Source organism: Bos taurus, chromosome 15 (genome assembly GCF_002263795.3).
Source record: "Bos taurus isolate L1 Dominette 01449 registration number 42190680 breed Hereford chromosome 15, ARS-UCD2.0, whole genome shotgun sequence".
Taxonomy (NCBI): Eukaryota; Metazoa; Chordata; class Mammalia; order Artiodactyla; family Bovidae; genus Bos; species Bos taurus.
The window spans coordinates 43,910,256-43,922,367 of record NC_037342.1 but is presented as its reverse complement, the minus strand read 5'-3'; the positions used below and the strand labels follow the sequence as shown (position 1 = coordinate 43,922,367).

At 47.6% G+C, this 12,112-nt stretch overlaps 1 protein-coding gene across 6 annotated transcripts in view; it reads right to left on the bottom strand.

Annotated features, from left to right (window-relative positions):
- The window catches only part of TRIM66 (tripartite motif containing 66), a 64,235-nt gene that overhangs the window by 24,582 nt on the left and 27,541 nt on the right, over positions 1-12,112 (bottom strand). For 5 of the 6 annotated variants that reach the window (XM_059875111.1, XM_059875110.1, XM_024975810.2 and 2 more), the window contains 8 exons: positions 10,874-10,977; positions 9,017-9,164; positions 7,941-8,073; positions 7,502-7,618; positions 5,715-5,829; positions 5,031-5,177; positions 2,507-2,624; positions 147-1,051 (listed from right to left, as the gene is read on the bottom strand). In XM_059875111.1, the coding sequence (XP_059731094.1) occupies positions 147-1,051; positions 2,507-2,624; positions 5,031-5,177; positions 5,715-5,829; positions 7,502-7,618; positions 7,941-8,073; positions 9,017-9,164; positions 10,874-10,882 (1,692 nt within the window). In that variant the 5' untranslated portion in view covers positions 10,883-10,977. Of the gene's footprint in view, positions 1-146; positions 1,052-2,506; positions 2,625-4,993; positions 5,178-5,714; positions 5,830-7,501; positions 7,619-7,940; positions 8,074-9,016; positions 9,165-10,873; positions 10,978-12,112 lie in introns of those variants that run through there. The other variant, XM_059875112.1, reaches the window with a different exon arrangement.

Genomic DNA, 12,112 nt, shown 5'->3' with positions numbered 1-12,112 from the left:
TCCAGGACAGTCTTGAATTGGGAGAGCTGAGTTCAAGGCCACCTTAAGAAGAAGAAACTGTTCCTGTGCCACACTGTGAGGGGTAGGCTGTGTCCCTGACGCTCTCCTAGGGAGAATCTAGGGAGGTGGTACCACCCTGACCTCACCTGCACAGTGTCCTCTTGGCTCTGGGACTGGACGGGTGCCGGCTGCCTCACAATGTAATTGATCTGCCCCACGATGGTTTGCTGTAGATGCTGAGGCGATTTGGTCTGACTCAGCTGCAGGCTGGGCTGTTGAGCCTGAAGGAGAAGCTCCAGGTCCTTCTGCATTTCCTCCAGCTCAAACTTATGGTGCATTATGTCCATGTTCTGGGAACAGGCAGGCCCCGGGGGGCTCTCGTGCTGACTAGAGGCCAGATGCTGAGATGGTGGGAGAGGCAGGGGTGGCTGCTGTTGGGGTGGAGGGGGTGGAGGGGGTGGAAGTGGCAGCTGCTGCTGTGGCGGTGGCTGAAAGTGGCTGAGCTTCAGCTTCTGGTGGTGGCCAAACTGCACCTGGATGGAGGGTGTCTGCAGGGTGGGCGGGGCATGGGCTCCTTGCTGAACATCCTGTGGGGGAACGATGCACACGGGCTGTGAAGTCAGCTGCTGCCCCAGCCGCTGGGGTGTGCTCTCCGGCTCCACAGGGGGCTGGGTTTCCAGCCAGGGCTGAAGCAGCTTTGGCGGGTGAGGATTGCAGGGCAGTTCCTTCTCCCTGGGCAGCAGCGTGGAGCACTGCAGGGAGCCCAGCTGTTGGGGTACCATCTCAGAGGGCTGCCTAAAGCTGTGCACCGGGTGTATGCTGGGTGGGGGGACCTGGCCTTTGAGGGAGGGTGAGACTGGGGAGCAGTGGGAGCAGCACACGGAGGAGGAACAGATTGCTGGAGACTGGAACTTGTGCGAGGGATGGCTGAGAGTCTCTTGCTGAGCCACTGGGGACTGGTGGCTTTGGTAAAAAGATGATGGTCCCTGTAAGCCTCCATAAGCAGGAGTATCTGCCCGGGACAGCTGTCCACCCTCAGTAGTTATACAGCCTAAAAATTCAGAATAGAGAGTGTTTCCAAAGGTGATCTGCAGTTGTTCCCCCTACTCCTTCTACCTCCCTCTTCCAGGGCCAAAGGATATCATTCAACAACCTTGTACCAGAGGCAGAGATTAAGAAATTCAATCCCTAACCCCCAAGACTCAGTCTAGAATGATATCAGCAATAGAAACTATACAGACCTGTGCTGGGGGCCTGGAACATTTGAGGAATCAGCTCAGCTTTTACCAGAGGCTCAGTCCTGACTCTGTTTGTATCCCACTAGGGAAACCTGGGCTCCCTCACAGAGTACCTACTTCTTTTTTAACAGAATAGCCCAAGAAAGACTCAGACCAAAACTATCAACACTGAGGGGAGAAGAGGGAGTGTACTAAAAAGTAGCAAAGGAGATTCATCCCCAGGACAAATGGGAAAGTCCCCAAATACAGTTCTGGAGAACTAGATGTTGGGCAAGCAGGGTGGAGGAGAGTGGGGAAGCTCCATCCCCAGGTCAGTGCCAAGAGTCAGTGCTGATGTCTGAGGACCCTAAGGCCCTCATGCATAAGAAGATGATGCTATTGCTGTTTTAGTCTAATGGCTTCTTCAGCTCCTCTGAGGCTTATGTAGGGTAAAACCAAGTGTCCTGAGGGCAGGTGGTCACCTTTGGTCGCTTAGTGGCCAATGTGGGGCCTGACTCAGAGCAGGTGCTCACCAAAGCACAAAATTTTTCTGTGATAAAATTGTATCAAAAGGGAAAGGGAAGCAGAAAATAAACCTAAATATCATTTATTATTCTGTCAAGTTCAAAACACTTTCAATGAGATTATCAGTCCAGATAAAGGCAGCAGTTGGCCATTAGTTTAACAAACCTACCATTAGGTTGTCAACACAGGCACAACCTCAAATTGTCTACATTCTGCCTAAATATTGAACTCCAGCAAGTTATTGCAGCAGGGAAGAAAAATGTGCAAGGTCATGAATTATCTTCTTACATCTCAACTCCAAAAGATGTATGTGACGTTGCCTGTGTGTCTCCTCTCTCTGTGTCGCTGAAATATCTCTGTTTGTGCCCACACACATGTATACCCTTGTACTCGGAGACACAGGTCCGCCTGCACTGCCATACAGCATTCTGGAGAGGAGGACCACGGTCTTGTCTCCTCCTCTAGCAATGAAACCAACAGAACAGGGATGTTCATGTAAAATAGGAAACTCAGATTTCACCTGGTCCTCTTACAAAAGTCCTATATTGCCATTGCTGTTTAAGCTGTCAGCTCTCCCCACCCCCGCCCCAACCCTACCATCATCATCTCTAGGAAAAGGTTTGCTGAATGACTCCATGACCGCTGGCAGTCTCAGGGAGTGCTTTCTCATGGGCATATGCTGATCTACCCAGTGAGTTAAGCAGATGGTCTAAATGTGTTCTTAGCAATCATGCAAAGGCCCATAGAGTAGGCCCTGGGCTCACCTAGGGAAGCCAGCTGCTTGGTCCAGAAGTTAGGCTCCCAAGTGAATCTGATACTCCAAGGGGAGCCAGGGTCTGTGTTGCAATTTGTCTCCAGCAATCGCTGCATCTGAAACACAATCTGACAACAGCAATGATCAAAGGTCATTTCTTTGGGCATCTTGTGCCAGAGTGAGAACTCCCTCACCCTCACTCAGTGGACAGGCTGAAGGGCCCAGAGTCATGGCTATTTAGCCTGTGCTCCTCCCCAGTGTGCTCCCGCATTTCCTTGCACCTTAGTAGCTTCACATTCCTCCCCCTCCCTCTGCCCCTACTGATCCCCTTCCTCTTATTGAGGCTTTTGGAAAGCCTACATTCTTATCTCTTCCAGGCCTCAGATGATTTTAATTCTTCCTCAGGATATCATCTGACAGCACCCTCTCAAGAGTGCTCCCTTCATTCTACCATAATCTCAACTGAAAAGTCCATGGGGGCAGACACTCTCTGAGTTCCCCAGAGCTGTCCTTCCACCCACTTGTAAAACTCCCTTCCATCCTAGTCAACTGCCCTCTGCTTCCCTCATCCTTTTCATCTATCTCTTATTACTAAAACTCTCCTATTTATCTAGGACTTTGGCAAGTATCCAACTACCCTGCTAACATTTAATTAACCAATGTCCTAATCAACATTTTAGCCTCTTACTTCCTTGAGCTCTTTAATGCAAACTACCTTCACTTCTCTTTTCAGTTCAGTCACCAGACCTAGACCACTTTCACCATCTTGAACCATTCTACCTATGAGACCTTAAACTCCAACAACCTACTCCCTGATGACAATAGCTCTTGCTCTTCCTGAGCATACTCTTCCACCTCATTGATCAAGCCCTGCTCCCTTGGCCCAGCTGGCCATCCTAGTTTTCCATCGCTTTAAGTAACCACATCACTAGTGCCCTAATTCCCTTCCCATCAGTGCCTGCCCTTGCATCAACCCAGCCACTCCAAAGCTATGTTACGTGGGGTCGCCTCACTGATCATTATGCTCAGGGCCCCTCCTCAGTCCTTCCTCTGGTCATTTCCTTTCTTGTCAGTTTCCTCTTCCGTGGTCCTTGAAAGTGAAAGTGAAGTCGTTCAGTCATGTCCGACTCTTTGTAACCCCATGGACGGTAGCCTACCAGGTTCCACCGTCCATGGGATTTTCCAGGCAAGAATACTGGAGTGGGTTACCATTGCCTTCTCCAGGAGATCTTCCCGACCCAGGGATTGAACCTGGGTCTCCCACATTGTAGGCAGACGCTTTACTGTCTGAGCCAACAGGGAAGTCCTTAATGACTATTTAAAATCTTTACTTCTCTCCTGAATGTCATTTACCCAATGTCTAACCCTCTGATTATCACTGCTTACTTCATAGAGGGTGAAGGCAAATTCCCTCAAACTTGTATCCCTCCTATCTCCAGACTTAACTACATTATACTGACATCTTCCCATCCTTCAATCTCAGAGAAAAGAAGCACCTCTTGTTTAAAGTCAACCATTTCACTCTAGATCCCACTTCCATCTGCTTTCCCAGTATGCTCCCTCTACCACACATCTCTTCTATCTTCAACTTCTTCTCCCAAATAAACATGTGCAAATGTTTTCCTTATTTTAAAAAAGTATCCCCAACACTGTCTCCTTCTCAAGCTACCTTATTTCTCTGCTTTTCACTAATTCCTCTACTTCCTCACCTCCCATCCTCAATCCCTCATCTAGCTTTTGACCTTTCTACTTTGCTGGAGAGAAAAGCTGCTGGAGTGTCTTTCAAAGTTTATACCAGGGGCCTCCTGATTCTGAGATCTCAAGGTTTCTCTTCACTACTCATCCTCTATCACCTATGTAGCAATGCTAACATTGGTCACTTAAAAATTTGAAGCTCTCTGTTAAGTTTTGTGCACCACATTCTCTTATTTCTCTGCTGACTTCTGATGGTTGCTTCTCATCTCCTTCACTCATCTCCTTCCTCTGTGCTGAAAATGAGGGCATTTCCCTGGGTTCCAGATCTGTTATTTTCTTCTTTCTTCACATACTTTTCCAATACCACCCAAATACCAGGGACTCACACATCTTTCTCTCTCTCTCTCTAACCCTGACTTTTCTTCTGACTTCCAGACCCATCTATCAAAACAGATTTGGGACAGCTCCCTTTAGATGCCCTACAGGCCCCTTAGATTCGCAATATCCAAATACAAACCTCATCAACTCTCTCAAAAGTTCTGCTCCTTTTCCTGGGCATCACCAATCTCTTAAGCCCAACACTTCAATGTCATCCTCCACTCCTCCTTTCCTCTTAGGCCCTATTTAAACCCAACTTCCTAGGGAATGTCCAGCACACTTCTAGTATTAATGTCTGGATCCATGACCTGAGGCAGAACTACAGAATTTCCTAGCTGAGTTGCCTGGAGGAAGGCAGGTCTATTCCAGCACCGGGGTCCTTTGCACTGTGAGGTTTGGTAAAAGATGGTTTTCACTTACTAACCCAAAGTCAGTGATTGAGGAGTTGGAGTTCTTCTTACCAGCTCTTTGCTGAAAAGGAAAGGGATGCTGGTTTTGCTGCAGACAGCCCAGTTAATGAAATTCTGCACGTGCTCAAACTGGCGGTTGAGAACCATGATGCTCTGTAACTGCTGCTCCAGCTTCCGCTTCCTCTCATTAGTGATGCCCTGGGTACAGAGAGAGAAGACAGAGTCCCTGGTCCTATTCTTGGACTGCAAACCACATGCTTGAGAAGTCTAGTGGCCTGTGTGCATTAGTGTAAACACAAATGGAATCAGATGAAACTGCAGCCCTGAGAAGAGGACATGGCTGCTGAGGGACGGAGGGAGGGAGAGAGAAAGGGTAGGTAGATTTTACAGTGCAAATAGGAATAAGCGATAAATGACTGAGGAAATGAATGTCTAGATTTCTTGGGCATAGCTCGTTTCATGACTCGTTCAAGGCCATAAACCTACAAAGTCCAATAAGGCAATTGCCTTACTGCCACAGCATTAATGGGAGTTTGATCTGATTTTCTAAGCCCTTAATGAGCCAACTTCCCAAAATTAGACAGGACATTTTAAGATACAGGGAGTAGCAGAGAGCTGTGGAAATTGCACATCTGAATTCTAGCTCAGGCATCTCTGAGCCATGAGACATATTTGATATGTGCCTGGTTTCTGCCCCAAGGAGAGTACAGAACCTAACCCTCTGTTCACATATACCTCCAACTCCTCTATGAGCCCATTGGCCTGTTTGTTCAGTTCATTCATCAGAACCATCTTGGCCATTTTGATCTGGTTTTCCACCTTCCTGTGCTGGTGCTTCACCTCAAAAATCCTGCAAACAACAGGAGGAAACACAGCATGGTGAGCCCTTCCCTCCAGGCCTACAACAGCCTACAGACAGCAAACGTAAGAGCCTGCAATGTGGACGCTTTCTACTGAAATCAGGGACCAGCAGGCACCAAATGTAAAGAAATAAGAACCTTCCTCCACCATCCATCCTGCCCTTTGTACAACCCAGCGCACTTGATGTAAGTGGGCCAATGGCCCGAAGTTCAACTCATTTTTCTCTCAACAAACTACAGGTCCATCCCCAGGTCAAGTCAATAGCTCATCAGTTCACACAGCACTAGAGGCAGGACAGAGAGAGTGAACACAGGTATGACTTCATGTAATTTCTTATTTTATTAGAAGGGGGAATACTCTACTAAACAGCGTCATGCAGTGAAAAGAGCCTAGGTAGAGACAGAAAGTAGACTAATGGTTGTCAAGGGCTGGGGATGCTGCAAGGTGAATAGGGAGTGACTGCCAATGTGTATGGGTTTCTTTCTAGGGTGATAAAAATGATATTTTAAAAGTAGACAGTTATAATTGTTGTATGACTCTATGAATATACTAAAAACTCACTGAACTGTACATTTTATAAAGGAAATTTTATGGTATAAAAATCATATTTTTTATATCTATATATAAAAATTATATAAAAAATATAAAATTTCCCTTTTAAAATGTACAATTCAATAGGGCTTCCCTGATGGCTCAGTTGGTAAAATATCCACCTGCAATGCAGGGGACTCAGGTTCGATCCTTGGATTGGGAAGATCCCCTGGAGAAGGGGATAGCAACCCACTCCGGTATTCTTGCCTGGAGAATCCCATGGACAGAGAAGCCTGGAGGACTATAGTCCATGGGGTCACAAAGAGGTGGACATGACTGAGTGACTTTCACATCATAATAATGGTTGTACAACTCTATGAATATGCTAAAAAAAAAACCCCACTGAACTGTACGTTTTAAAAGGGCAATTTTATGGTATATAAATTATATCTCAGTAAAACCATTAAAAAAAAAAAAAAAAAAAAGAGGCTTTGAAGCCACGCAGACTTAGCTTCTAAACCCAGCTCAGTCTCTGACTAGCTGTGTGATCTCAGATAAGTCACCTAATCTCTCTGAACCTTACCCTCCTCATCAGTAGAATGGAGATAACCCCTGACTCAAAGAATTGTAAGAACTGCTCAAAATGATGCATGCATGATGCCCAATCCAATGCCTGCCATGTGATCCTCTCTCAGTACCTGCTTATTTCTCTTTCTACACAAAATACTGATGATTTCATATCATGTATAGATGTATAAGGAAAACATCAGGAAAGGAGTGATAAAGGATAGACTGCCACTGACTTGTACTCACATAATAAGCAGCCCTCTCTTCTCCAGTATCCACTCTGTGCCCTTGTTCTTAAGCACCTATCTTTGGTCAGTTCATGGTCATGTTCAGAAGGCAGGCACTTTACCCCAGGTTCACTGTGATCATCCTCACCTAGCTTGGCTCCATTCACCAAGAGATGACCCGAAACCCCCTCCCTGGCCCTGAGACCTCTAAGACCAGGACATACGCCTTCTGGGACATATGCCAGTGTCTGCATGTCCACTCCACCCTGGTCCTGGGACCCAGGGTGAGAGGAGGCAGAGCATCTCCAGTGTAGGCAAGGGGCTAGCCGATGCTACCTGTCCTCAATTTGCTTTGCAGATGTCTGTAGACTGGATTTCTTATGTGCCACCTGTGTAGTCACACTTTCCAGAAGCATCCTCTGGTTTTGCAAAACTTCTTCAAGATGTCTGCACCTAGAGGAGGAGGCAGAGAAAAAAATGAGGAAGACCAAGTCTTATTCTGAGCATGCCAGCTAAGCAAGAATCCCCACAATGCATTGCCTCAGTCAGGCCCAGGGAGGCTGGGGTTACATCTAGGGAGTGAGAGACTCTTAGCCCTTCAGGGTTTCTCCAGAGAAGCCCCACACAACAGAAGAGAGAAAACCTTCAGCCAGGCCTGGGGACTGAAGGCTGGCTTAAGCAGGGAGAGGATTTCCATGCACTGGGAACCCAGCACTCTCACAGGTAGAGAGTCCAGAGCCCTCCCAAGTCCCCTTGGGCAGCCACCCTGCCCCACCTGTGTTCTTTGTGTTCCACCATGAGGCAGCTATGGCATGTAAGCACATCACAGGTCTCGCAAAACAGCTTGAGAACTTCCTGCGTGTGTAGAGGACAGTACAAGGCGAAGTCTCCAGAACCACCATTCACTCCTGCCAAAGAAGATGGAGAAAGTGGGCATGTCTTGCTCAGGAAGACCTCTTAAGTTAGCTCCACTGAGCACCCTCAGCCTTCTATGGACACAGGGAAGATCCAGAGCTAGAGGGAAGGTGGTGCAAAAGTGACCCTCTCTCTGGGCCAGTGAGGTTCCAGGAACACAATGAGGAAGGTGGGCTTACACTGGCCAGATTTACACAGTTGTCCAGAAATAACACACCGTCAAGCCCCAGGCGTCTCACCATCTGCTGAGCCTGAGGAAGGTGCCTGCTACTTGCTGCACATGGATCTCCTGCAGAATAGTGAGTCCTTCAGAACTTAACCTACACCTCCTCATTGGCCATGATTCTGTTACAGTGGGGCTGAAACAGCTGCCCAATCCAGACTGAGGCTGAAACCAGCTACCTAGATCAGATCACATGGATCATAAACTTTGGTTCCTGTCTGACGAAGGTAAAACCTTTCCCACAGTTCAAGGGCCTTGAGAAAAGACTTTGAAGAAGATTGTCACTTAAAACAGATGGTGCTGGACAGATAAATGGACAAACCCTGATCCTGGATGTTGAATTAATCAAGTAACTAAACAGAAGCGGGGTCTGATTTTTCTAAACAGAGGTGAAAGACAGTGAACTCAATTAGCTGCCACAGTAATTCAAGACTTTTCCTCCCCGCACCATCTCACTCACAGTCACCTACTCCCCACTCGCCACCTGCCCCGGCCTGGCAACAGGGAGAGCCTGGAGTGAAGGCACACTGTGCTGTGACTCTGGAGGAAACAGCTTTTCTTTCGGAAAGGCTCAGAGACCACCCCTACTCTCACCCCCAGCAGGGAAACAAGGGCAGAGAGCTCTTCTCCAGAGATTTTGTGGTTTGGTACTACTTACGGGGCAGGGTGTAGGGGGCAGGGTGTGTGAGCTAGTGGAGGGGAGGGAGTGATACCTGGAGATCCCTTCTGGGTCCGGGAAAAGAGCGGGCCCCCAGGGGCCGGGCCATGCCGGTGCTCCTCCGTGCAGGAGCTGCAAAGCCAGCGGTTGCAGTAGGTACAGAGGATGTGAGCTGCCCTCTTCTCTTTGCACTCTGAGCAGTTCTAGGAGTAGACAGTTCTGGAGTTACTGACAGCGTCTTCATCATTTGGACCTGCTTTTATGAGTGGTAAACACGCTAGGGACTGGGGAGCCACAGAGCTGTTCCTCCACTATTTTGGAGTGTAGTCCATTCTGGAGAGCTGCCTGGGAGGGACACGTGGGGGTGCATGAGGGAAAGCATGTGACTAAGAGCAGTGGCCTCAAGGCCTATTCACACAAATCCTGTGTTGCAGCTGAGGATATGCAGATAAATAAGGCAAGGTTCGGCTCTCAAGGTACACAGCCTGGACAGTGTGGCGAACACTCAGTGGGTTATGCTGTGATGAAAGGATGTACCAAGTGCTAAGGAAGCAAAGCGAGGTTTCCAGGAGTTCCATCTAGGAGAGGCTAGGAAAGGCCCTCCATAAAGAGGTGACATTTGAATTGGATACTGAATGATAAGTAGAAGTTCACCAGGCAGACAAGGGAGGAAAACGTAAAGCACAGGCAAAAGCAAAAATTTCAACATGCTGCAGAGAAGAAGAAACTGTAGCTGTATGAGTGCACAAAAAGATGATCATAAATAGCCAGGAAAGAGTACGACAGACCAACTCTCAGAGCTGTGTTTCCACTACTGGGGTTTGCCAGGACCAAGAATCTCTGGCCTTCTCCTGGTACAAATGTTCATTCATTTGGTCAGAAAATATCATGGAGGGCTGATATGAGAGATGAAAAGAAGATTTCTGAAAAATTAGCCTGTCTGCACTGAATAATACAGGCCACCAAACTGATGTGGATTCTGACAGCTTTGTCCTCACCCTGGGATCTGACAAACCCACAGAAAGAAAAAGAAAAGAGAAGAAATGTAGGTTTTACTAACTAAACTATTAATTCCTTGAGGGTAGATACATGGGTCTCTGTCTCCCTAGTACTCAGAACAGGCCCTGGCATATATGTCAGACATTCAGTAAGAATGTAATACAGGAGCAAGTAAGTAAGATGGCAAATGAATAAAATGCAGTGGCAAGGATACCCCAGTGGAGAAAGAATGAGAAAGGATACTAGTCAGTAAGTGGTGTGAAATTTCAGAAACTCAGGGAAAAGGTATTAGTTGTTAAATACAAGCAAAACTCGGAGAAGGCAATGGCACCCCACTCCAGTACTCTTGCCTGGAAACTCCCATGGATGGAGGAGCCTGGTAGGCTGCAGTCCATGGGGTCGCTAGAGTCAGACCTGACTGAGCGACTTCACTTTCACTTCTCACTTTCATGCATTGGAAAAGGAAATGGCAACCCACTCCAGTGTTCTTGCCTGGAGAATCCCAGGGATGGGGGAGCCTGGTGGGCTGCTGTCTATGGGGTCGCACAGAGTCAGACACGACTGAAGTGACTTAGCAGCAGCAGCAGCACAAGCAAAACTGATGAACCTATCTAACCCAGGCTGGTGAATGAGTTTTAGCTTGAGTATTGGGAGGGTGGAGGGAATAAAAGCTTAGTGGTCATAATTTCCAGTAAAAGCTATAAGAGAGAAAAAAACACACTCATTTTGCTTCCCCAACTGAAACATTTTGATTCTCTTCTGGATAGAAGGATGGATGGATGGATGGATGATTAGGTAAACTGGTGGAAGGGTAACAAGTAAGATAGAGTGATGGGTGGACAGACAGACTTATGGACAGGGTCACACAGATTTCTGAAAAGGATTAGCTGCTTCTTTGCTTGTCCTGACTTACCCTCACCATCTTGGATTGCCCAGAAGAAAAGCACTGCAGCAGAAAATGTTCAGTTACATCCCTGGTAATGTATACTCACTCACACCTAGGACAGGAGATGAGCTCTGGGAGAAGAGGGCAAAGACAGCACAGTCAGGGCAACATAGCAGGTTATACATAAGACCTAGACACAAGGCTTTCTAATACACAACACCCAGGTATGTACCAAAACCATCTGTGCCCAAATGAAGTATGTTTGATGCCATAGCCTGCACTTACCATCAGGGTACTCTGGACATGAGCAACCTATTAGAGGCCTGCCCTACAGACCTCCCCACATCCTCAACTTTGCCTGATCCTACATCTCTTTCCTTCCTACAAAACAGAGGCCCAACCCTGCTCCCGTTGTGATAATCAGGTGCCTTCCCGCTGCTCCCACCCTTCATTTCACAGCCCTGAGAGCCCAGTTCCCACTACTGGCTAAGTTCAAAGGGGTCAGTTTAGCCCAGGGCAAAGCTCCAGCCATTTATACTACTGTGTAGGAGAATTTCTTTAGAGATTTCAAAGCTAGAGCTTTCAGAAAGTTCTAGCCAGAGAAAGGCAAGGACTGCCTGCCTGCTCATCTAGGAGATACTCTTCTCTTGTAACAACCAAGACTAACTGGTCTGCCCCTGGGGCTCAAAGAGGTTTTGCTGCGCCTTCTCCACACAGTCCATGCTGGGTGTACTTTCACCCCTGAACATGAACATCTTGTCCTACCTCCCTCTCTCCAGAGAAATGCAGCAGTCTCCAACACATTCGTCAGCGTTCCTGAACTATATAAGCAGTGTGACACTGCCACCCTGAAGACTGCAGTACTTCAGGTCCACTCCGTAAGTACTTGGCCCACTGAGGACAAGGAGACGAGCTCCTGAGGGCCAGGTGCCTGTGCCCAGGGATGAGGACAACCTGGCTGGCTTGGTTGTGATGTAGGGGCTGGCTCTGCCAGTGATGTAGCAATAACACCACGGTCTTCTCTGTTTCATATCACCAAAATGACACAATGGCAGTTGCTCTAGAGTTGCAGGCAGACAAACAAGTCCAAACACCAGGTTTACCACCCAATGACCTTGGTTGGGCAAGTCACTTAATCTCACTTAGCTCCTCAGTACACCAGTTTCCTTCATATGCAAAATAGAAAGGGAAAACAAGAGTTGCTGGGAGGACTGAACTAAACAATACTTGAGAATTCACATAATCCTCCATGAATGCTGACTTTGA